General features: G+C 37.7%; 1 protein-coding gene across 7 annotated transcripts in view; it reads left to right on the forward strand.

Moving 5' to 3' along the window:
* The window catches only part of RERE (arginine-glutamic acid dipeptide repeats), a 346780-nt gene that overhangs the window by 136749 nt on the left and 183946 nt on the right, over window positions 1-26085 (forward strand). For all 7 annotated transcript variants that reach the window (XM_081143853.1, XM_081143854.1, XM_081143855.1 and 4 more), the window contains one exon: window positions 21130-21200. In XM_081143853.1, coding sequence (XP_080999979.1) covers window positions 21130-21200 — 71 coding nt within the window. The remainder of the gene's footprint in view (window positions 1-21129; window positions 21201-26085) is intronic.

A 26085-nucleotide genomic window follows, 5' to 3' on the forward strand; every position in this document is an offset into this window, starting at 1 on the left:
CAGTAAACTCGAGTCCCAGTCCCAGAAGAGTAAACTGTGTTGGCCAGGCTTGACTTGTATGTCTGTGTCTTGGATGAAAAAAGATAGAAACCTTGATTTGTTGCAAATGGTGGGGCTACAATGATTCCCCACAATGAAATTAGGGAGCTGTTCGGTAGGGGAAATAGATGCGAGAAGGCCAGATAAACAACATATGTTCACTATATACCACTTCATCAGGAGACTCATACCATAGCACTAGATTCAGTGGGAACTTGTAACAACATATGAGCATTTTTAAATAGTTTGTTTTGCTATGTATGTGATAGGCAAATAGAGGAATGATAATGGTGGAATGTACAGTTTGTGCTGGTTTATGTGCAACTTTTCCTAGGAAGAGCACAGAATGGAGAGAATTATAATGTGTAATTACACGGTATAATGTAGGATTGATTAGATTTTAGCAGAGAAGGAAAAAGTAGGTGAGAATGTAAACCTTCAGTTTGGCTGTTGCACTTGCAAGAGCCCTTTTACCTCTATTTAAAATGAAATGAAAAAATGAGCACCTGCACCCTGGGGCTCCCTCCGCAGAGAGGGTGCACCCCATTGCACTCTCTGACTCTGGCAGGTTGCCCAGACTGCTCTGCTTACCTTCACAAAAGCCCCATCTTAATAATCAGCATTGTTTTGGTGCTTTCAAGCCAGCACCTATTGTGTTTATGTATTTTAAGTACTCCAAAAGACAGTCTTCAGCCACTCTGGGGTGCCTGCCTGTGTTGTCTTATTTCTTAAGGTTATAATTATTGATTATTCAAAAAATAGTAATCTGAATTCAGAGTTGCATAGGTTTTCAATTATCTGCCCCTTACCTTGTATTTTATATAAATCCTTTTATTTTTAGTGAACATTTTTTGCTCAACACAAGGTTTTCCTAGCAACATATATTTTGTGTTATAGCAGATATGTCTACATGAGAAACAGTGTATTGCAAAACTGTATATTCCAAAAGAGGCTGGAATGTTTATATACCACCATTTAAAAATCACCCTTGATAATGGCAAGAACATGTTAAATGGTAGTTCTTTGAAGTATTTTTATGAGCAATTAACCATGAAATTTAGGAATGTAGCTTTCTGGAAATCTACTCATCTTACTTTTCTGACTTCCACTCTTCCACCTTTTAGCCACGCAGTCTTCAACTCTAGAAATCCTTTGACCACACTAGGACCTCCAGTCCATGGGCCTCACTATCCAAAATTCACTTTGGATTAAAAAGTTGGTATCCAGTTTGTTCAAATTATAAATTAAAATACACTGCTCGATTAAAAAAAAATCAGTTAATCTTATCCCTTTTATAAATTAAACAGATTTTGACAATCAATTAAGGGATTTTTGAATTATGATTGGTCTTGTTTATAAAGCAGTTCTTCAACATTTAGGCTTGCTTATTAGAGAAAATAATTTTATATTTGATTTCTGTTGTTAAGGGATTTATTAATACAAACCTTCTCAAGTACTTAACTTTTCTTATAAATGAAATAAATTATACCCACGAATGAAATAAACCTAAAAAGATGTCTTAGGCCCTAGTCGGTTTTGCTCAGTGGTTAGAGCATTGACCCTCGGACTGAAATGTTCTGGGTTTGATTCCTGCCAAGGGCACACACCTCGGTTGCAGGCTTGATTTCTGGCCCTGGCAGTGTTCAGAGGCAACCAGTCAGTATTCTCTCACATTGATATTTCTCTCTCTCCCTCTTTCTGAAAAAGCAATGGAAAAAATATCCTTAAGTGAGGGTTAACAAAAAAAAAAGGTGTCTTAGATATTTCAGTGCTGTGCATAAACTCACTTAAGTTTCAGTATTGACTGTACATGCCTGAATTCAGTTTCCATGTAGAGAGGCATCCAGTCATTTCTACCACTAGGGATAGGAGGTGGGGGTAGATGGCAAGGGACAGCTTCTGTGCCTTTGTTTTTTCATCAGTAGAATGGGGATCATAGCACCACCTAAAGGGCTGTGAGGGGTATTAAATGAGTGTACACACAAACAACATATGGATATGTTTGGGGTTTCTTTAGAAAGGGCCAGGCATAATAAAGTCCTAGGTAAGTGTTACTTTTTAAAATTGGAATTACAAGCTGCTGTTCTAAGCCAAATTTTTTTAACTATAAAAACAACAAAAATTTCAACTGTATCCTTATTTTTTAAATTGGCCCCGAAAATGTTAATGCACTTTTGACTCTTGGATCTTTTTTAACTTCTAAATCTTCATGGGAATAAAGATGCATATCAATTTAAGGAGACAAACACCACCCCAGTTAATTGGGGCTACTTAAGTTATTATCTTCCTAGGTTGAAAAGCTGCGTACCTACTAAAGGAAGATATTTATAGTCACTAAACCTCCATCTGCAAAACTCCAAGAGAGATGGCATCTGACCTCACATTATTTAATTATTTTATTATTCATAAGAGTTCAGCTGTCTCATGGGTAATTGACTGCCCCTCCCCCCCTTTTTGGGGTAAAAGAATTGTTTCAGGCTTGGCTCTGCAGACTGTTGAATGTAATGGGATCCCAAGATAATGTGCTTTCTTCCCCAAAGATGAAGATCTTTGACCCTTGTGGGATCTTACATTCTTTCATTTTCTTAGGACTATATAATCCTTATGGATACTTAAAATGTTCAGTGGAATGCCTGACTGCCTATGGTGAGAGCTCATGAAATTATTCTGTGACACAAGAGTAGGCTAAGGTAAAACTTTTTTTGGAGGCTGTTTGTCTGTGCAAATGCTCAAAAAACATCTCAGTCTAGTGTGGAAAGCCCATGGAATTCCTGGTTAAGGTTACTTTGAAAGCAGACATTACTCTCAGACATCTGCCCTGATGTTTACGTGGCTCCTGTTGAGAACAGTAGGCTCTGATACATGCTGCTGGGTCAGTCGTGATGAATTCCCAGTTACGTGCATATAAGTGTCTGAATCTGAGCTGGACTTGCCTCTTGCTATGGTTTCAGTTTGCCGTTGTTGATGGAGAGCTTTACTTCTGGTTGTATTGGTTACCAAGTTTAATCATTGCTCCTTGAGACCCTCTCTGGAGTGTCATGGTAAACAGAGAAAGCCCTTTTTGGAGGGGGGGTGTCACAGTAGAGCCTGCATCTATCTAGTTCATTTAAAGCATTATGTGAAGCTTAAACAAGAAGGCAGGATGCAGGGTTAATCAAGAGCCCCTTCATATGCAATACAGGGTGGGACAAAAGTAGGTTTACAGTTGTTTGTATGGAAAATAATACAATAATAAATAATAATACAGGAATAAACTGTCATGTACTCAGAATTGTAAACCTACTTTTGCCCCACCCTGTAGTTTGATAAAAAGACTTAGAAGTCCTGTTTGTTTTTTAAATTGATTATTTGTGTCTCTGTTAATGCCCTGTTCAGAGATAACAGAGAGCAGGCATACCTGTTTTACTTTCATTTTATGTTTGTCTTCTCTTTCAAGTTCCAAATGTGGTTTTCACACAAGAAAAGGCGCAGGAACAATGATAAAGGAAGAATAAGTGAAGCCCAAACTAGATGAGACAAGTAGAGGAGTCCATCTAGAGTAGGGAGGTGGCAGATGGGCTTTGTCCCCATTCCAGGTGAGCCAGTGCTCTGATCATTGACATTGTTTTTCTTGAGCACAGGTATGGGAATATGTACCATCCTGATCTAGATTCACAAAATGAGCTAAGTTTTCATACCTAATTAAAACATGTGGCAAGGAACTTGGAGATGTGACTTTAGAGGCACTCTGTTATCCTTGTGAAGGCATTGGCTGACAGATTTATTTTATACGCTTCAGGCCTGAATGCTTGATAATAACCTCTAGAAAAATTCTTGAGCATTTTATAAACAAAGTTCCTGAGCAAATGTATCATTATCACATAAAAGCCCATTTACATTGTAGTCTTTTATGGTGTAAAATTTACATGATCAGTTGACCTGCTTTATTTATTTAGTGAGCATTTCTAGGGCAGTGGCAGCAAACTTTTTCTGTAAAGGACCAGATAGTAAACATTTTCAACTCTGTTGCAACTACTCCTCTGCCCTTGTCATGAAAGCAGCGGCAGACAAGATATAAATGAATGGGCATGGCTGTTTACCAATAAAACTTTATTTATGGACACTGAAATTTGAATTTTATATAATTTTTATGCATCAAGAAATATACTTTTTCTCCCCCCCCCCCCCCCCAAAAAAAAAGAGTAAAAATCAGTTTTTGCTTGTGGGCCTTACAGAAACAGACAGCCTGTCAGACGTGACCTGTATGTAGGCCATAGTGCTCTGCCACTTCTGCTCTGTGGGGTTCCTGTCTCAGCCTCTTGTTCTGCCTGTTCTTAAAATCCTTTAAATTCTTGCATTATCTAATATTTCATGCTACACTTTAAAATATAATTTGCTTTGATTTGTTCAGTTAAATTAAAAAATAATTTTTACTTGTTTGTGTTGTTGAAACCATGTAGGCATTAAGTTATAACTTTCCCTGCTTCCTACTAAACTCTAGAGGCACAGAATGAATGCCCTCTCCCCGACCCCGTTAATTCTGTAGGCTTTTTCTCCAGGAGTTCGCAGCGAAGATTCCCTGTGAAGCAGCTGCTGCCCCAAATGATGCCGCTTTCAAACCCTGTGCATTCCTTTCTATTTTCTCTTTGAAAGAGTGTTTGTATATATCCTCTACATAGAATCTGAACAGATAATGAGGAAAGTGACTTAGTTAAGATGTCACCATTATGAACCTGGAACACATTCTGAATATCTGAGACATGTTCATTGTTACCTCATGGTTGTGTGATACGTTTTGGGAGTCTAGTTGGTTGGTTGTAAAAGCAAGCTAACTGGAGACCTCCTCTGTTCCACACAGAACCTAGAGGAACTGGATTAACATGGTAGCACCAGGAGCTACAGCGGGGTAGGGTTGGGGGAACTGTTCTTTTGTTTCCATCTCCAAGCTGGATACTCAGATCAGCCTGCTGGACTGTGACGAATAGAGGACCAGCCGCAGTGGAAGAAGATTTATATTTACCTAGAGTCTAATTGGACCGAGATTTCCTGCAGTTTTGTTAAAATCCTCTGCCCTTTTGCTTAGTGAGCAAGCGTTTGAACTCCTAAGCTCTGGAGGTTTAGCTTTTGCTGGCTCAATTAATTGTTAAATGTTCCCTTTATTATAATTATACATTGATGCCTTGCTTTGTAGTAGCTGAGGAAATTGCTGAAAGAGTTGTTTAATCTTTTATACTCTATCAGTTTTGTAAAAAGCTCTTTTTAAAAGGAAACAATTTTGATTTGAAGAGGCATGGTGGTATTTGAGTTGGATAACATCATTTAAATTGAAATGCAGGAATTTGGCTCTGCTTTTGACAGCAATGGGTTTTTATTTGACATTGACCCATGTGTTTGTCATCTTTCCAGATATTGCCTTCTATTTATTCTGACAGCTTCACCAGCTGAGAAAACCAGACTTTCCAAAGTTAAAAATATTTTGTCTATGAATTTGAAGATGGAGCAGTGTATTATGTGTGTTGATTACTTTAAAATGTATGTGCACAAGAGTGATTTATTTTTCTTTTCCAGAACATTTAAATATTTCAGAATAGATACTTATGTGCATGAATTTTGCTTTGGAGATATCTGAATACCCTAAATACTTGAAAAAGAAAAAATATATGATTTTCCTTTCTACTCCTTTATTTGTTTGAATTAGTATAATTTTTGTAATGAATTTTTAAATACCATAAAATAGATGGGGGAAGGTAAGTTACCTGGTTCTTTTAAGTTACTGCTTAAAATGCTTGGAAATTGATAAACTTCTAACATTACCAGGTCTATTAAAATCATGCATAATGACTTTTTATCATTACGTATGTATTAAATATTCAGTCCTTTAAGGTTTTTTTTGTCACTTTACCATTAAATATGTGCTCAAATTAATTAGGCAGCATGCTATATGCTACATATGAAAGATATTCCATATTTGTTCACTTATTTAACCCCTAAATTTATTTTCTCACATCTCTAAGTTTTCTTATTCAATTGTCTTTGCAGGAAATACCTTTTATTGATGTAAAGTGTGATAGTTTAATGTGTAAAAAGAATTGTGAAAGGCAAAGGGAACGTACCCTTCAAAGGCTGTAGGCATTGCTGTAGCTTTCTTTGTGTGCTGGGCAGATGCTGCTGCTTGACAGATGGTGTGTTAGTCTCACTTTAGATGAATCAATAGAGATTGATATAGTAAAAAAAAATGGGGTGGTTTTGAATATGGCTGTAATATCCTTTTAAAAAGGAAAGATAGAGTGAGTTTATAATACAGATTTTAAATATTATTTCAGTATGTTGTTTTTCATTCTTAGTGTTTACATTAACATTTTAATTTGTGCTCCGTTTGGTAAATCTATGCATAAGTGTTGGCTCTACGGCAAGCTATTATTGTTACTAGATAGTATTTAGTTTTCAGACTTTACTTTTCCTTAACATTGCATTGTGCTGGTATTATAAAATACAGGTAATGTACAATTACCAAATTGATTGAGGGAATATTAATAGTACTTTGTATGATTATAATTTTTTCTCTTTAGTAGAGGGGAGGCAAATGTCACAAGAAGGTCTCACTTGGTATGTTGTGTTTTTATAATGTTAAAACTGTGTAACTTAAAAGTAGTGTTTGCATAGAGTTTGCATTTGAGAATTAACTCTAGCAGCGCTCAGACTTGGGGAGATTCTGCTGCTGCTTTACAAGGATTTTTTTTTTTTTCTTTTAAATCCTGACCCAAGGATATTTTTTCCTTTGCTTTTCAGAGAGAGTGTGTGTGTGGGGGAGACAGAGAGAGAGAGAGAGAGAGAGAGAGAGAGAGAGAGAGAGAGAGAGAGAGAGATTGATGTGAGAGAGAGAGATTGATGTGAGACACATCAGTTGATTGCCTCCTGATGAGTCCTGATCAGTGCTGGGGATCAAGCCTGCAACCGAGGTATGTGCCCTTGGCCGGAATCAAACCTGGAACCCTTCAGTCCGAGGGGTTCCACTGAGCCAAACTGACTAGGGCTTTACAAGGGATTTTATACCTCATGTTTCAAGCTAGTCAGTGGAGACTTGATTTCCAGTTTGCTCTCCGTCCTGGCTAGAAGACATTTTGAGGGATAAAAACCCTGGATTATCTTTCTGGCAAATGAGAATGCTTTTGAAATCTGCAGCAACTGTCCAAAAAATAGATCTTTGGCATCATGGAGGTGCAGTCTTTTTAAGAATTGCATTTGGCATTCAGATTGTGATTGGTGGAAGCTAGTGTTTGTAGAGGCCATCAGTTTTGTCATATGTTTTACTTGTGCTATTTCCCAGCTGCTAGGATGCTCAAGGCTATGGCATCTGCTGCACTCATGCATCGATTTCCAATTCCGTGTTCTGTATGTTTCTGTTACCCAACTTCTGTGATGATTAGAGGTGGTCCATTTTTATGTTCTCTCCCTTGAATTCACCTGCTGCTTTTTGCCTTTGCCCTGTGAGTGCATTTATAATATTTGAGTATAGGCCTTTCTTTTTATTTCTCCCCCATATTTGCCCTCCTTCATTTGTTCTTTTGATGAACAAGTAATTTTTAAAAAAATTAAAGTATTCAGATAAGCAAAATTTAAACACTAAAACCCAAATATTTTTTTTGGTCACGTCTGGTTGGGCATGGCTCAGCTGTTGAGCATCAACCTGGGATCCAGGCTATTGGGGTTCGATTCCCAGTCAGGGCACATGCCCGGGTTGTGGGCTCGATCAATGATTCTCTCATCATTGATGTTTCTATCTCTCTTTCTCCCTCTCCTTTCCTCTCTCTGAAATCAATAAAGATATATTTAATATATATATATATATATATATATATATACACACACACACACACACACATATATATATATATATATATATATTTTTTTTTTTGGTCACTTCCCTTTGTAAACGTGTATGGGTTTATGCTATTCACTGATGTGTAATAATGTGTGTTTTTGTTTGTTTTTGTAACTTAACATTTCTGACTGGAATTTATTGCCATGGCAGTAATTATAAATATGAATCACTATTGCTGCTTAGTATGCCATTAATACTGGAGTTCTTGACCTCGGGTCCATAGTCAACCTAGTGGAGTCTGAATAGAATTCCTGACTGTGAACTTGGGTGGGTAAAAATTACATCTTTATTTGCATTTCAAAATGACATTTATTGTTTGCTTCAATTATGAAAGTAGGCAATAAGCCATAGTAATAGTAGCAGTACCTGTGACACTAATATAAATCATAAATATTCTCATAACTACTTCACATAGAGGAAAGCATCTAAGAATAATGTTTATGTTTATCGTGACTAAAATTATGGAGGTTATTACTGGAATAACCTCTAGTAAGTCTCATTATTTAATGAATCAGTAAAGACGTACATGTGTTATATTGCATTTTTCCCTCATATTGTGGTAAGTATTCAATACAGGTTTTTGTAAATTCAAAACATACATTTGTTTATTTACTTATTTATTTGCAGAATGGGTGTATAGATTGCTGAAGGCATCCATGGCACAAAAAACATTAGGCACTCCCACATTAATGGGTAGATACCATAATGTATCTAGTTATAGATTTTAGTTTCTTCTCTGATAGTCTCCATTATAAACAACATTGGCAAACATTTAGTCACTTCTGCTTACTTTCCTTAGGAGTGGAATTGCTGATTTAAAGGGTATGTCTGGAGTTCTAAAGAATTTCAGTGTATTGCCATTACAGTTTGTTCTAACTAGCCCTAGTGTACCATAGAATTTTGGCCTCTGCAAGTGACTGAATTTGTGGTTTTGAAGGTGTTCTCTAGGTAAAGCAAGAGACTTTAAGTTATCTTTGGATAGTAAATCTTCAACTCAGAGAATGGATTGGACACATTTTGTGCTCTGTTTTTTATCCACAGTTAATGGTGTGGAAAGGAAGAGATAAAGCTGTGATATTAGAGAGAATATCTTCTTTCTAGTATGAAGTAAAATACAGAGTATGTTCTGAGAACTTAGTATAGTATGAATTCTGGTCAGCTTTAACTTTTATAAATGGTATAATGTTCTAGAAAATTTGGTTATCAGTGGTCCCTGTATTTTTGTTGGAGGAGCAGCCACATACTCTCTGAAGTTCTAAAATCAAACCCATGTAGAAGTGGAAAAGAGAGGGGAAACCTGAGTGGTGCCAGCAGACACCATCAGCCTGTTCTCCACAGAAAATGCCAGACAGTGTGCAGAAGTACCATCCCTTCTTCCTACTTGTGAAACCTTTGGGTAGAGTTATACTAGGAAATTGACTTACCTGTGAGGTGTCTTCAGGGAGCACTTGTGGACTTTGTTCTGTCTTACTTCATTGGGCTATTGGGGTTGATTCTTACTCCCACTGGAAGGTAATAGTTTATGTTAATCTCATCAAGGTATTTTAGTCATTCTAAATCAAGATCTCTGTGTTTTATGTTTCTATGCTCTTGTTAAGGTCATCTGCTCATTACTAGTTTCTCTATTAAAAAAATTAGAATATTTTCTCCAAATCATTGTTCTAGGTTTCACTCTGTTCATTAATGTAATTTAACTGTTTTGCCCCATTTAAAAATAATTTAAAGATATTTGTGTACAATGGCCAGAAATACTAAATGGTGAATCAGTAAATTCTTGGTCTGGTTTTTAACAACAAAGGTTTTGGTAGTCTGTTGTGTGTGACCTCCATTCCCATCATCATCTAGCAATGCATCTCATGCTGCACCTCCAGCCAATACATTGGCCTTCAGGCTAACAGGAAAGATAAAGAGCAGGGTTCCTCTCTTTCTGGATTCAGTTTCCAGAAGTTGAAATACTGTGTCTGTTTATATCCCATGACCAGAATTAGTCACATGACTGAGCCAGAAGGGAGGCAGGGAAATGTGGTCTTTCATCTGAGGGCCACAGGCCCTGCTAGACCTCATCTATTCTCTGTTGTTAAAAAAAGAAGGGAGAATGAGCATTATGCTCCGCTAGCAGACTCTGCCAGAGAGGCAGAAACACAAGTACAAGTACAAGTAAAAGTAGTGAAGGCATAGAGTTATTTGTTTCCATACCTAGCTCTAATATTACTAGGTAGTGAACTTGTGAAGGGGAAGACAATATTTTTATTTATTTATTTAAAAATTTTAATCCTCACCTGAGGATTTTTTTTAATTGATTTTGTGAGAGAGGAAGGAAGAGAAACATCCATCTGTTGTCCATATGCGCCCAGACTGGGGTTCGAACCTGCAACTTTTTGGTGCACAGGATGATGCTCCAACCAACTGAGCCACTGGGCCAAGGTAGGGAAGGAATATATATGGGTGTGTATATATAATTTTAAAGAGAGAGGGAGAGGTAGAGAGAAAGAAACATTAATGTGAAAGAGAAACACTGATTGGCTGCCTCCCACATGTCCCCTACTGGGGATTGAGCTTGCAACCCTGGGCACGTGCCCTGACTGGGAATTGAACTGGCGACCTTTTGGTGCATGAGACAATGCTCCACCAGCGCCACACCGACCAGCGCAAAGACAATATTTTTATATTCAGTATCTCTAGCACTTAGTCGGCACATAGGTGTTGCCCATAAGCCTGTGTGTGAATGTTTTATGAGTTTATGATTCTGTTCCTTGTAGAATATATTTATCTTCATTTTTTAGCTTTAATGTAATCTTGACAAGATTTGCCTGTTACCATTTCACTTAAAATGGAGAGGTCTAATCACATGTGCGCGCCCCCCCCCCCAATTCTGATTCATTTTGTCTCAGCAGATGTTCAAAACATGATTTTTTCAAGGTATGAATTACAAAAACCAAAACTCTCATTAAGTGTTATATTGGCCCAGAGCAGCTGCACTCATTTGTTGAAGTGTGTTGAGTACAGTTTCGTAGAGAGAGCTTCTTATGGTCCAAACAATAAACAAATCTCTGATCTCATTTTAGAAATCAAGAGGCATTTAGATACTTTAAATACTGCTACCTTGCTCAGATCTTTGCTAATTTTGATTATAAAAGTGACAGGTGGATGGCAGATTACCAGACAAGATCCCACATTCCACCCCCCACTCCCTCACCCAAATACTTTTTAGCCTGAGAATGATGCATATGTTATACAGTAAAATTACTACATGTAGAATCCTAAGGAGATAGCTAATTTGAAATCGTTGTGTAGGTGGAATTATTTTTTTCCAAATACCTGTGAATACTTATAAAATGACATTTATAATTCATAGTTGGCTGAAGATTTTTAATGAAAATCTGAGGTCTAAATATTTATTCAGTCATGTGAAAGTGACTAGATATTTTTAATTCTTAAAATATCTTTAGTCTTTGATTTTAATTTTAAAAGAAAAAGCTGACCCAACAACAGTTACTACAACAACAAAAACCCAAATGAAAACACCAATGATTTAAGGAGGGCTAAAAGGAAGAGCTATGGGTAGAGTAGGAGAATCAGGGAACAGGTTTTATTTGCCCTTAGAAGTTTCTATAAATTAAAGCAAATGATTAAATTTGAAGCCCACTGAAACTGTAATAGACTTTGAATAAGCCAGTAGAATTTAGTGAGGTATGTTAGATTCCAGCTATAGTATTATTAGCATTTTATTAATCATCCAAATAACATAAAAGCACAATCTTCTATGAGTATAACTTCGTCCAAGTTGTTTTGTGGAGGTGAGACAGGGCAAGATTCAAAAGTAGGATTCTAGTTCTTGACTCTTCACTTACAGGGAGAAATTATACTCATTCAAGTAATGCTCTGTGTTAGCAACAGGCGGTGAGTGGGCACATACCAACCGGATAGGGCAGATTATAAGTTTGTGACATTGAGGAAGACATGAGGACCATAGAAACCTTGGTTTGTGTCTTGGGAGATGGACAGAATTGCGGTAGGACCAAGTAGAGGAAGAGCACCAGCATGAGGCAGTTCATGGACTGGGGCATGATTGGAGTGTGCTTATAGGAGAATCAGAAAGCAGCTGAGCAGATACAGAATATCAAGCTGATAAAAGAAATGGACCCCAGCCAGTGTGGCACAGTGGTTGAGCGTTGACCCATGGACTAAGGTCTCTGGTTCAATTCCTGGTCAGGGCAACTGCCTGAGTTTTGGGCTCAGGACCCAGCAGGGGGCGTGCAGGAGGCAGCTGATCAATGTTGATGTTTCTCTCAACAATCTTTCACTCTCTCTCTCCCTCTCCCTTCCTCTCTCTCTTAAAAAAGAAATGGAAAGACTAGCTTGTGGTTTTCCTTTATTTTTTTACTTTTGTGTGAATTGCAGTCTCTCAGTCTATGACCCTGGTGGTTTTGGGGTAGCAAATTCTGGATGCTTTCCTTATTAATTATTTGGGTCTGGTTTGTTAAGTTTCTCTTAAGGGGCTTTTTTGCATGGCCTTTCTCCTTTTAGCCTCTCTTTCACAGCTATGTGAAAGACTAATCACCCAAGAAGAAAAATCACTCATGGGATTGTCATATTGTCTGGTAAATAAAACTCAGGACTAAATTTCTGTTAAACAGAATATCAATCTCAGAAGTTACTCAGTGTAGTATTTAGTAATAGATGCTGTATGCCTTGATTGTATATCTAAATCCATATAGTAAGTTTAGCCTACTTTTAATAAGTTTCACTTAAGGTAAGCATCATCACTGATTTGAAATATATAAGGAAATCATCTAATAGTAAGCAAAATATATATATATATTGCAGAAAGTTTTAATCTTTAGTTTTGCTAGCCTAAAAAACCCATAATAATTGAGCATCTCTGTTCAGACTGACAATTAACTTTTATTTTCCCTGCTTTTAATTATAATTTAAGTCCTTACTTTTTCTGGAAAGTTGGTAGTAAATATTTAAATGGGAAGAAATAGTAAATGAATATATACATTAGTCTTACAAGAAAGGTTTACAGAATATGTAGATACTTATAAAGTACAAAAAAAGTAAGTGGCATGGAAATTTTGTAGCTTGATGCTTGAACTGTGGAATAGTTGCTTTTACAAAATTGAGAATTGCAGACTAAAATTAACTGTCATTAATTTCATTGAATAGAAATATGTTCCATTTACTGTACAATCCGGAGCCAGGCTTGAATGAGTTTAAATAGATGAAATCTAAATTATACTGACAGTCCATTAAACAGTAGCAGAAAACCCGTAAAGAAAATGGATTCACTATGATACCAGTTTATAATAAAATCATTTGCCAAATAAGAATTATAGCCAGGCATTGTGAATTCTCCTGTGTATTTCCAGCGAGCACTGCAAATTGGTTGAACCATTTATTGTGAAGCCCAGGCTCTCAGTGCACTGTTTTCTGAAAAGGAGCAGGCAGGGTTGCTTGAAATCTGCTCTGCGGGATATGACACCAGAAGATCAGACTAGAATTTGTTTGTTGTCAGCCATATGGGGAGAGAAGAATCTGTACTCCAGTCTACCTGCCCCTGGTGATTTTTTTTCTGTGAATATTGGGCATAGTGTTCCCAGAAGTGTTTGACTTCACTTCGCATTGGTTTCCTAAATGTACACATCTCAGTCACGTTCCAGTTGTAATCTTTGTGTTAAGGACCTGTCGGCATTTCCATTTAATCATCCCTTACCTAACAGGGATTTTATAGAAAAACTTTTATTATTTTGGTAGGGTTCACTGAATTGAGGATAGGGTTGTTACCCTCCCTCGTGAGCATCGGAGAGGTAGGTACAGTGGGGCAGCAAGAGTGAGAGTGGTCTCCAGTTCCCTTCCCTCATGTCTCTAATGCCCCGAGACACTTTGTTTTATAGGGCAGATGGCCATCACTGATTTTTAAAATTGTTTCCTCCTGCCCTTCGATTCCCTGTGTTTTCTTATGGCAGATGAGCTCTATACAAACACAGTAGTTTGAAATATGAGAGAGATCCACATCACTTACTGGAGTTTGGATGCTAAGCTGGTTAGAATCCCTTTTTTATAATAGGGATTCAATATAGGTTGCAGGGAGAGCTTTTTAAGGAACATTTTCAGAATAAAATGTGGTGATGAGAGTGTATTGCAAGTGTCAAACCATGGCTAACATTTAGCGTATCAGCATAACTAATAAGATTGCTTCTGCTGGCAGGACGATCTTGCCTTTTCATGTTTTAAAGAATTTTCAAGTCTATGTAGAATATGATTGACTTGGGAAGGGGGGGTCTTGCTGCAGCATTTCTTCCAAAATATCGGCATCACTTCTTAAAGTTAGAAAGATAGTCTTGGATCAGTCTTTAAGCTTTGGACGCATTAGAAGATTTTCTAACTCCTAAGGAGAAAAGAAAAATGTGGGAAATTCAAACAGAAATCCCTTTTTTTGTTAATGACCTGCTCACCCCTCTTCCCCCACTACACACGTTTGGTCTTTCTCATAATTCCCTGTTAGCATAATTCCCTGTTAGCAAAGAAGATGAAGACAGATCAGTGTTGGCTAGAAGCATGTAGTGTTCTGTTTTTAGACAGAAGCTGGTGTGAGCTTCGTAGTATTCATAGGGAATCTGCAGACATTTGAATACATGGAATTGAATTTTCATGAAGTTTAAAAAGGAAGGAACCCAAGATGGATGGTACCTGAAGCCTCTTTTCCACTAGTTTAGAATCTTTAAGAACATGTTACCAGCCAATTTTAGTGACAGTTTTCAGGGTCAGAACACAGGATAAGGGAAGGACAGGTTTTACTTATTGAATTGCTGTTTTCCCAATTTTTGTTTCCTCTTCCCTTTTACGTGCCCCGTTACTCCCAGACACTGCGAGTATTCCTTCCCCACAAAAGAATCTAGTAGAAAACTAAAAGTGGGCTGTCCTGCAATTGAGTTATTTCTTAAAAAAATATTTATTAGAAAATAGCATTCTTCATTTTTGTATTGATAGAGCACAGCAACTTTCTTGCTGGGATCTTGTATAGCTTGTTTCTGATTTTACATTTTCGTACATTTGTTCCTCATATAGTTTTTGAGTGGTTACTATGTAGAATGTAGCTTATCGTTTACTGAGGTGAGGAGTGGTGATGGGTTTGACTGTTGTACATATGGGAAAACTAGAGATGAAAGCTCTGCTAGAGGCGTGCAGCATGTGTGGATTGGATTTGGGTATCAGAATTCAGAGTTTCTGGCATGTGCAGATACATAATACACTCCTTTTTTGTATGTTGGAAATTTGAAAACATCCAGTTTAGTGAAATACCTGTGCAGTTTCCGTTCTGCAGTATTAGACCAATGTGCTATTACCTCATTGAATGGTTCAGTGTCCAGGGTGGAGGTAGCCTTGTAAGAAAAATGGAAAGCGGAAGAGCAGAGCAGTCCTGAGGGTCAGCCTCCGTGTCCACTGTGCCACCCAGTTGGCTCTGCGAAATTTGCTTAAGGGAAAGTCTTTGTTCATGCATGCTCTTTACAGGTAGTAGGGTTTTCTATTGGAAATTATATTTGGAGTAGCACTGCCATGCTTTGCAAAGGAATGAGAAGGTATTTCAAAGGTGAACAGGGAGAAAGGCATTAATTGGGGAGGGAAATTCTTTAAGGGATAGCACTGTGGCTGAGCATTGCCTGACCACAGCTTTTAATGCTGGCTCATAGGGCTGCTTTGCTCAATTAGTGGGTGAAGTAAATGTCCACTGTGCTCTCTGAGGAGGCTGTCAGGAAAGATGCTGACAGGTTCTTTGTGTTTCTGGGTGACAAACTGCCTGATGCTCTAGGCTGTGGTTTTTACCCTTGAGAGGACTCTGCTCTTGTTCTGTTTCAGCAATTTTCTTTTTGTTTCCTTTTTATTATTATTACTTTTTAAAATACTTTTTATTTTTACTTTTAATTGAATTTATTGGGGTGACATTGGTTAATAAAATTATATAGGTTTCAGGGGTACAATTCTATAACACATCTGTATATTATATTGTGTTTACCACCCCAAGTTAAGTCTCCTTCCATCACCATTTATCCCCCCTTTACTCTCTCCTACTCCCCACACCTTATTTCAGTGATTTTCAACCTTTTTCATCTCATGACACACATAAACTAATTACCAAAATTCTGCGGCACACCAAAAATATGTTATATTTTTTGCTTATCTGACCAAAAAAAATAGGTATAATTTTGATTCATTCACACCAGACAGCTGTTGTTTTGCTGGCTGTTGTTATTTCTTTATTTGACAATCTCAGGGAAAAGAGATCAGTGCCCCTGACTAGTCAAGTATTGCATATTTTAAAAATTCTTGTGGCTCACTGGTTGAAAATCGCTGCTCTGTTTTTACTGATTTGCTGAGCTTTGAAAAAGCAGAGAGGGCTTTCTTTGCCTTGAGAATCTGCCTTCACGTTCTGGCTGACTTCCTTCCCCAGCTTAGCACATGCTCTGTTGTCTGCAGATGGCACAATAGGTTCTTGGACACAAAACTATGTGGAGGTTGTGAGAAACAGCCAGAAACACCACTGTTCAGTGTCATTGCCCAAGTCATGGATATAGGATTTGAGGTCACTTAATCATAGTATCCATTCTCAGGCAGAGGGTAGGTGTTAGAAAATATCTTAACCTAGACGCATGGTTTCATTTCCAGACATCCCTGTAAAGAAAAAATTAGTTATCGTGTGTTGTTTGGCATAATTGATATCAATGGTAATAGCCTCTCTTATTTTTCTGGCCCATTTCAAGCTTGCTGATTTTAAGATTAAAAAATATATATATATTTGCCCTGCAGCAGCTGTTTGCTCAATCTGGTAAATATGCATTTTTATATGCATAATTTTGAAAATGTGCATTATGCACTTAATGGATTGCATCAGCTTTGCTCAGTTCTTGCAGAACTGCTAGCTTTCTGATTAAAAAAACACACCAAAGCACTTAAAAAAAAAAAAGAAGGTTTCTACAGTGCTTGTGTTGGTCATGGGGGATTTTCCGGTTGAGGATCATTGGTCCAGCTTACTGAAAGCAGCTTCACACAATCCATGCACTCATGAATTGCATGAAAATTCTTGGCAAATCATTTTGGCTTTAAGAGGTCACTGGTGTATATTCCAACTGAGATTTTAACATTGCTCTTCATTTAGGGTCTCATCTTTCCCTTTCCAAATAAATGACATTATTTAGGGGCAAACTATAAACATCTATATAAAGCTATTTCCTTAAACATCCGCTTAATTAATGAGACAAGGGGAAGACTTCTTATGAGTATTTGGTCTTATTTAACCTTGTTTTGAAAATCGTTAAGAGGAATAAGTAGATTTTTTGTGTGCGTGTGAGACTAAAATGCCAAATTGTTTCCTTTTTTAAAAAAAAAATATATCTTTATTGATTTCAGAGAGAGGAAAGGAAAGGGAGAGAGAGAGAGAGAGAGAGAAACATCAATGATGAGAGAGTCATTGATGGAGCCCGCTACCCGGGCATGTGCCCTGACCGGGAATTGAACCCTGATCGCCTGGATCCTAGGTCGACGCTCAGCCGCTGAGCCACGCCCGGCCGGGCCCAAATTGTTTCTTAGAATATATTCTCCTTTAGTTGGATTACCCTAATTTTTATGGGTTATAAAGAAAAGTTTGACTCTACAATAATTTTTCATACTTTTATTTTTTAAATGAATTATAAAAGTCAGATCAAAACAGTGTATTTTTCCCATTTCTATGGCACGTTTGACATGTGAAAATTTTCAGTTTATACTACCCCTAATTTTAGCCAGTCAGTGTTTTACTATTTATGCAAAACAGACTCTTAAGTTTTGTCACTTAATTTTGAAGTGAGCTCATCTGATTTTTCATATATATGTTCATTTCAAAATACTGATAGAGATCACTTGATACAGTAACCTGTTTTACAGATTACTAGCCTTGGGCATTGGAATCTCGTGAATTTATAGCTTTGGGTCAATTTGGGTTGCCATGGTAACTTTTTTAACCTGAAAAAGGTGACTGTTTATCTAGTAATGAGGCATCAGTAAGTAAATGTGTTAATTCCATATGTCAGATTTGAGAATCTGCGCTCTCGGTCTGCCTTATCCCCTCATGGCAGTGTTTCTCAAGGAGGGGGAGTGCAAGGCGGCTTCCAATAAGACTGCAGAGAAGTGTTTAGGCAAAGGGATGCACTGGCCAACCTTGACACACCAGCAGATTCCTTTCTTCCCTTCTCTAACAGAATCACATCCAGGTGTATTTACAGGTAATCATTTTCCTGAATGTAACTTTGCAGTGAGAAATGAGAGAATATATAGGTTCTCTCTTTTTTCCTAGAAAGCATTTTAATATACTACAAGTTAATAGCTGCTTTATAGCTCAGAGTAAGAGGGTTTGTAGTAATAATGATTCTATTGATTGTGAAAAGTATATATAGAGCCCTGGCCGGTGTGGCTCAGTAGTTAGAGTGTCAGCTTGCACACTGAAGGGTCTTGGGTTCAGTTTCCGGTCAAGGGCACGTGTACCTGGGTTGCAGGTTCTGTCCCCGGCCCTGGTCAAGGTGTGTGTGGGAGGCAACCAATTGGTGTGTCTCTCTCACATCGATGTCTCTCTCTCTCTCTCCTCCCCCTCCTTCTGTCTCCCTCCTTTCCCTTCCCGCCCTTCCACTCTCTCTAAAAGTCAATGGAAAAAAATATCCTCAGGTAAGGATTAACAACAACAAAAAGTATATAGAGAGCTTTTCTTTATGTAAAAAGAACAAAGTTGCACATAGTTTTCACTATCTAAGCATCTGACATTTACTTCAGTTTTGTCTGGTTTTACCAACATGAATGCCAGAACCAGTTCATGGTGGTTGCAGAAAATACTGAAGTGATTAAGTTTCTCAGAGCTCAAAAGCTCAAGATTAGTAATGTGGACAGTGCAGATCATCTGACCACCAAGTAACTGAACAAACAAGGAATGTAAATTGTTAATTTTGTGTAAAAGAAAAGAGATGCTGCCCTTTCTTTACAGAGGAGCCATGAGAATTTACTGCTGAAGGTAGAATGAAGGAGGAAGGAGGGTTTGGCATGGACGGAGGTAGGGTGTTGGTGTTTCTTTTGGAGAATGCAGCCTGTGGGAAGATGAGATGTGGTGTGGGACCAGACCATTGAGTATGGACAATTTCTTGTTACATGGATTTTAAGAACATTAGTTAAGAAAGTGACCTATTAATTTTGAAGCCAGTGAACAGGAGCTAGGCATGGCAGTGCTGTGTATGAGAGAGGAAGCAGAGGGCGTACAGACCATCATTTGTGTTCAGGTTGAGTGGGGTAAGTAAGTAATTGACATCTAGAGATTTGAAATACTGGTAGTTCAGTACAATAGGGATTAAAACACAGAAATTAAGACCCCTGGGTGTCCCAAAATTGTGCAGATTGGAGCTATAGTTTTTATTTAGGAATGGATTTTTTCTGTTATTACTTGAACACCAAATTAAGGATAGGGAGAGAGAGATGTACCACAGTGGGACAAGTTCTCTTGCTTGTTTCTTAAGATAATTAGCATGTTAAATGGATGTTGCCTGAATGTTGAAAAGTTATTTAGCATCCTGGATTCTATAACAAGATAGAAAGCTTAGTCAACAGTTCATTCATGGATACAGGGATTGAATCTCTGTAGTTGAGTCTGTATCTGAGTACTCAGTTGGGAAATTGTGCATGCCTGTTTCCTTCATTTTCTGGAATGACTTTGGGCTACCAAAACCCTGATGTCTATCAGAAAGTTTTTTGGAAGGAAGTGTCTTTTAATGAGGACTTTTTTCATCATCTACCTCTTAATAGCACTTGTGATGGGACTGGACTGTCCATTGGATGGATGGCTCCAAATCTCTGCTCTTTTGCTATTTCTTGGCTCTTAACATGTATGAAATGAGGCAGTAGAGGAATCTGCCTGAGTTCTTGAGCATCTGAGTTATTCTAAGACATCTTCATTGTGAAGGGTAATGAAAAAGATAAAACAAAGGACATTTTATTTAATTTAGTTATTTTAGTTTTTACTTTTTAATTCTCACCCCAGGATATTTTTTCTATTGCTTGTCAGAGAGAGTGGAAAGGAGGGAGGGAGGGAGAGAGAGAGAAAGAGAAACATTGATGTGAGAGATACACATTGATTGGTTGCCTCTCACACGTGCCCTGACCAGGCTGGGGATTGAGCCAGCAACAGAGGCATGTGCCCTTGGCCTTTCAGAATCGAACCCGGGACCCTTCAGTCCCCAGGCCGATGCTCTAACCACCGAGGCAAACTGGCCACTGGCCAGGGCACAAAGAACATTACTGTCACTCTCTAGAGAATTTGATTGACTGCAGATGCCTTTACTTCTCAGCAAATAATATATGACCTTCTTATCCTAAACTTTATAATGATGTTGGGTTGTAATGTGGAGAGTTTTTATATTTCTTTGTAACCACTGCTTCCCTTAAAATCATTGCTTTTTTGAAAAAACCTGTATCTTAACCTGCCGTTTTAAAAAGCAACCTTTAGACTCCAGCAGTTTACAGCATCAGACATAATCACTCAACCACTGCTGTGTCAAATGTAATTCAAGAAAGTGCTCTTCTTCCCAGGGGAAACTGTAATTGGGTTTACTTCATTCCATCTCTGATTGGCTGCTTTGTTTCTCTTTACAGTTAGAAAAATAAAATGTGTTTAGGTTAAAATTTATAGTAAGTTACCCACAAGAGATTAATTTCCTTTCTCTTTCTTGGTTTAGGTGAAAAGAGTGTATTGGCATGTTCAAGCTAGTCTTCTTTACATTTCACTTCTTTTCAAAGTAATTGAAAATAAAGTAGCACTTGGCAAAGTTGTTTCTCTTTGTGAAGGGGAGGGGGTGGTGAGGGCGGCATCTGTTTGAGTAAAATGTTCAGGATTTTATCCTATTGCGGAACTTTGAGCAAGTACCTTCATCTGAATGTGGATAATCCCACGGGATTTCCTCCCCCCCTTCTTCAGGGACCCTGAAAATAATCACTGAGGCTTTATCAAGTTTTTTAACAAAAAAGTGGTAAAAAATAACCCAAGGGCTGTTTCCCTTCAGCTTAAAATTACTTGTAATTTAATATCATCTTTGAGAAAAAAATTTCTCCAAAATGTATGTGCTTTGTCATTTATTTATTTATGCAGGGGCTTTGTGGGCCCTGTCTTTGTTCCCTTAAAGGTAAATACCATTGTTTTAAAATTTCTTTTTCTTTTAAAGACTGCGTGTATATCGAGAGTCGGAGGCCAAACACACCGTATTTCATCTGTAGCATTCAAGACTTCAAACTGGTAAGCATTTCTTTAATGTGTTCTTGATTCTGCTCTGAACCTTCTCTTTTCCCAGTTCCATTGGCTGTCTCTTGATTGCTTGTCCATCGTATTGACTTGACATAACCAGTTTACCTTCTCTGAGTGCTAACTTCCTGGTGGCTGTAACAGTCACATAAGGCAGTCACCAGTTTTATCTTTTCAGTTTCATAACACTTGGAGTTATAAAGCTCATACTGTAAATAATGTGTGTGAAGTCTTCCTTTTGTAGCTGTTTTGACAACAATTTCAGAGATTCCCTTGAGCTTCTGAAGTAATTTGTTCTCAGCCATTGCGAAGAGCCTGAAGAAAAGTAAATTTGGCATTTGATGATTGGAAAAAAAAGAATGTAAATGTGTCAGAGACTAGCTTTGGTGGTGGTGATTATGATTAATTTACTTAAGATATTTTAGTGAGTATGGAGTGTATCTTGAACCTTTTTTGGGAATCTCCCAGTAGTGGAGGTTGGGGGAAGGAAGTCTGACTCAGAGATGGTATAGCTATAATACTTTCTCTTTAAAAACTTGTCCCAAGTCCATAAGTATTGATGTTGTCCATTATGATCTCTTGGTTTCAGACTAGTGGTCCCCATGCTAGGGGTTTTGGATCCCTGGATATCTAGAGAGTTCGCAAAGGTCTGCAAGTAAACATTCTCAGTCTTAACTAAATAAGTGTACCTCACATGTCTGTGCAACTGCTTTTCAAATGTATTAATATGCTGCTGTGGTTTTAAAATTTTACTAATTTAATGATAATATGCAGTTAAGAATCACTGTTTATTAGGTATTTTCCTCAAACAATTGATAAGTGAAATACTATTGAAGTACTGTTATTTGGGGATCTTTTGAAACATTTAGATATTAAAAATGGATCCTTGTACTTGAAGGTTGTGAACCACTGTCTAGACTTAGGAGTACAGAAATCCTAATCCTAATGTGTAGATATATTTATCAGTGTCTGTTACTGCCCTTATTTCCAAAGCCCTTTGAAACCTTTGACAATATTGTTCTGACACGCATTGTATGTGATATATTAGTCTAAAGAAAAGTAATGTAGTAGTCGGAAGAGATCTTTAACTCTGCATCTTCTTTGTTTCTTTTTATTATTTTTTAATGACCCCAGATGCCCAATTAGTATATTGTGATCTAGTTAGTTAAAAAATTGCATGTCATTTATTTTTCTTTCTTAAAAAATCGTTGCGTAAGTAATACATGCTTACTGTTCTAAAAGAAAGTCCGATGCGCCATTTACTTCCATGGCTTATTCTTGGTAAGCTTCTTTTGACTTCCCTGCTTGTTTTGCAAGGTGGCCTTGAAGTTTAATCTTGTAAAAATCAAATGCTTTTTATTCAGATTTTATGTCAACATAAAGTTTTATCATTTTTTAGACGTCTATGCTGTTTATTATATCTTGCCTTCCAAAGACATTTTACAGAAGCTACACTGATATCTGAAAATCTGAGCAGTGGCCTTGTTTCCTGAAGAATTTTCTTTTGCTAGTGGCTGCTGCTACTGCTTTTTTCCTGGTCAGTGTCTTTGTGTATGATTTTTACCAAGTGTAATACCAATGCACCATGGAAAAGATATAGATAGCTGTGAAATAAAATTGCAAAGATTTTTCTTTTACCTATTAGAACCTGAGCTCCTTTTGTACAATTTGTGCACATTAGCTGGTTCCTTCATGTTTGAGCAGTGTTGCTTACGAAATGCTGATTGCAATGTGATAGTTCGGGGCAGAGGTTCCTGCTGAGTTACAGTAATTGCTCAGGGTATTAACAGCAATAAAAGCTGAAGCTTCTGTTGTCAGTATTAGTCAGGTATAGCACATTGAAGCTGTCTGCAAAAATAGTGTGGGAAGTAGGGTAGGGTGCAGTATGTTTAGATACCTTTTTCTGAATCACACACTGCTATGTCTGATGTCTTCGTTTGAGTTCTGTATTCAGCACATATCATAGTTGTGTAAAAATAACAGTGATGTTGAAACATTTACTGCTGAAGGAATGTAGTTACTGCCTGGGTGTCCGCTTTCTTCTTTCCTGGTTCTCAGTACTGTTTAGGAGGAGCTACCTATAGAGGAGACTAATCGGGGGTCCCTTCAGCTTACTCAGGCTGTAGTGGGGAGGGGAGCAGAAGGAAACATGCTTTGTTTTCTCTGCAAGGTTTTAAAAAGAAATTGGAGTTGGTTTTGCCCACAAGAAATACCATGCATGGCAAGTGGAGCATTGATTAACAAAAATCCAATAGCTTTGAAATGTTATTAATTATGATTTTATCTTTTTAGCTGTATTTGGTTTGGGTTTGTGACTGAGAGATGTATTTCTTTGTTTACACCATTGATTAGAATTAATCCTTTCACATAGTGAGTTTGTGAGTGTAGGGTATATGTGGGGACTGTAAAGAGAACTAGGTAAATGCCCTTTATGGTACATGTTAGCTAAGAATACAGTGTTAAACACATCAGAGGCTGAAGAGTGGACATAAGGAGACAACTACCACTAGTCACTAGCATGATGCCAGTGTATTGAACTGGGGATCCTGGGTAACAGTTCATGAACTAGTTCAGTGCGAGATAAGAAGGGTCTTTGGGTTTTATGTGGGGGTCTGGTTGTCTCTCTTTAAAATCTGAGTCCATGATATGAAACGTAGCTATGTCTATTGACCAGGTTTACATCTGTTGTCCTGATAAACTATTCACTTTTAAACGTGTCTCTTTTTACTCTCAAAGGTATCCCTATTTGGGTGATAGGTTATGTGGGGATGGGATCCACGGCTTCCATTTTATTAACATTTAACCATAAAACACATAAGACCTCTCTGTCCTACATTGGTAGATATATTTGAGCCTGCACTTTCACAAGTGTAGGTAAAAGCTATAATGGTGCAAAAGAATTGAGTTCCTAACAGAACTGAGGTTTTTGGAAGTGACATTTTCAAAGGAAGGGAATTATGTGTTCTATTAGGAAGCTTTCATTCTCTTAGGAAGTGTTCATTAGATGGACTTATTTACACACTGGGAGACCTGGGTTTGTTTGACTACAATGACAAAAGTATCTGTGGAACAGGTCAAAAGCAGGGGCTCAAGAGCAGGAGAGGTACGGTTGAATTATGGATACTGTATGCTCAGGAGCAGGGAGAAAGAGGGATCATCAATTAAATAAGGCAGCTTTGCACCTTAGACTTCTGAACTAAATATTAAAGTAGTTGGCAAAATCTTTAGCTCTTTGAAAGAACAGTAATATGGAATGGCAATCTGTGATCCTTGTGGCCTGGCTTGAAAAGATGAACTGAGAGACTGAGTAGCTAGCAGGGAGGGCAGAGCTAATGGGATGAATGCAGAGAGGGTTGGGGCAGGCTTAAACGGGTCATAGGCAAGCTGATGTGATGGGAGTGGACGCCAGGGAAAGCAGAGGATTGGAACAACTGCAGGGCCAAAGGGACAGAGAGAGCACACCTCCTGAGCTCTCCCAATGCTGCTTCCTGTTGGAGTCTTAGAGTATCCCTTAGGGAAGGCCTCTTCTTGGCCAGTTTGTGCTGATATCCAGTAATTGTAACTGCAAGAGCTTAGCATAACACCCTCAACCCTTTCTTCTGCTATGCTCCCATAGCTTTTCTGGGCACTGTGACCTCGTTTCTTTGAGAATTTTGTTCTTGAATGACTCAGTATCACCAAAGAGCATTATATCCCAGAGTGCAATTAAGAATGTTTTGGTTTGTAATCAGGGCTTTTAACAGGCATTTATCAAAAACTTACTTTATGTTCTTTGCTGAGTGCAGTACTGTAATGGGGACTGAAGAAATGTGAGATACAGTTCCTTCCCTCACTAATTGTGCTGTAGCATTTTTGGATATCAGTACTCTTTGGAGAACGTTGAATAGGATTGATGTGGAGGAATATAACTCAGTTTTTGTCCCCAAAGAATAATTTCTTTCTTGCTTTTACTAAAAACAACAACAAAATTTTCCATTTTTATAGAAATCCAGGCCTTAGCATAATAGATTTAACCTGCTGTCTACAAATAATCGTGGATTCTGAGAATGTTCAACAAGAAGATCATTGAGATTAGTAATTTCCATTCAGTATAATACCAAGGAGTTTCTGGTCTGGTTATAGCAGTAGTAGTTCATACCTAATTTTTCATTCAAAGGTAAGTAATTTAAGCTGTTCCTTCAATATTCTACATGGGAATTCTGTGTGGATTTTTAATGAATTTCTGTCATTCATACAATAGAAAAAGTATGATTTTGGTTTCTTAGAGTTATATAGTTATCTATTTTTCAGTTGTTATATGACATGAATTTTCAGGTAGGATATGTAATTATTACAAATATTATTTTGAGCAAGTAACACTGATTTATTTTGGCTCTTATTTGATTAATTAAAACTAGGAAAGTTATTAACATTACACCTGGTCTAGACATTCCTCAGAGTTGGGAATATTTCATTAGGGATATTATGGTTATTTTCAGTTGAGTGTTTAGGGCTCAATTGTTGTCATGGCTGTAGATGGATGGTGTGCTATTGTATCATTTATGTCCCTAACAGCATGCTTCCTAAGGACTGATTGTGAATGCAGAATAGGTAAATCCTTAGTTTGCCACTAGTTATCTTAGAGAAGGCACATCTCCATTACTGCTGTGAATATGGGGGGCAAATTATTCAAGAGTCAATACTGTATCCCTCTTTATTTCATTGCCAAATGTGAGTAGCTGGGGCAGGAGCATTTGGAATTTCTTTCTGATTCCTGGTTTGATAGGGTTATACCCCAAGAGCTGATCACAAGAAAGAGGAACTACAGAAAAATTAGCTTCAGTTTAGGTTCCATTTACCATTGAAATTGCCTCCACTACACCAAGTTGTGTTTCTCAGA

Source organism: Miniopterus schreibersii, assembly GCF_964146895.1.
Source record: "Miniopterus schreibersii genome assembly, chromosome: 8".
Classification (NCBI taxonomy): domain Eukaryota; kingdom Metazoa; phylum Chordata; class Mammalia; order Chiroptera; family Miniopteridae; genus Miniopterus; species Miniopterus schreibersii.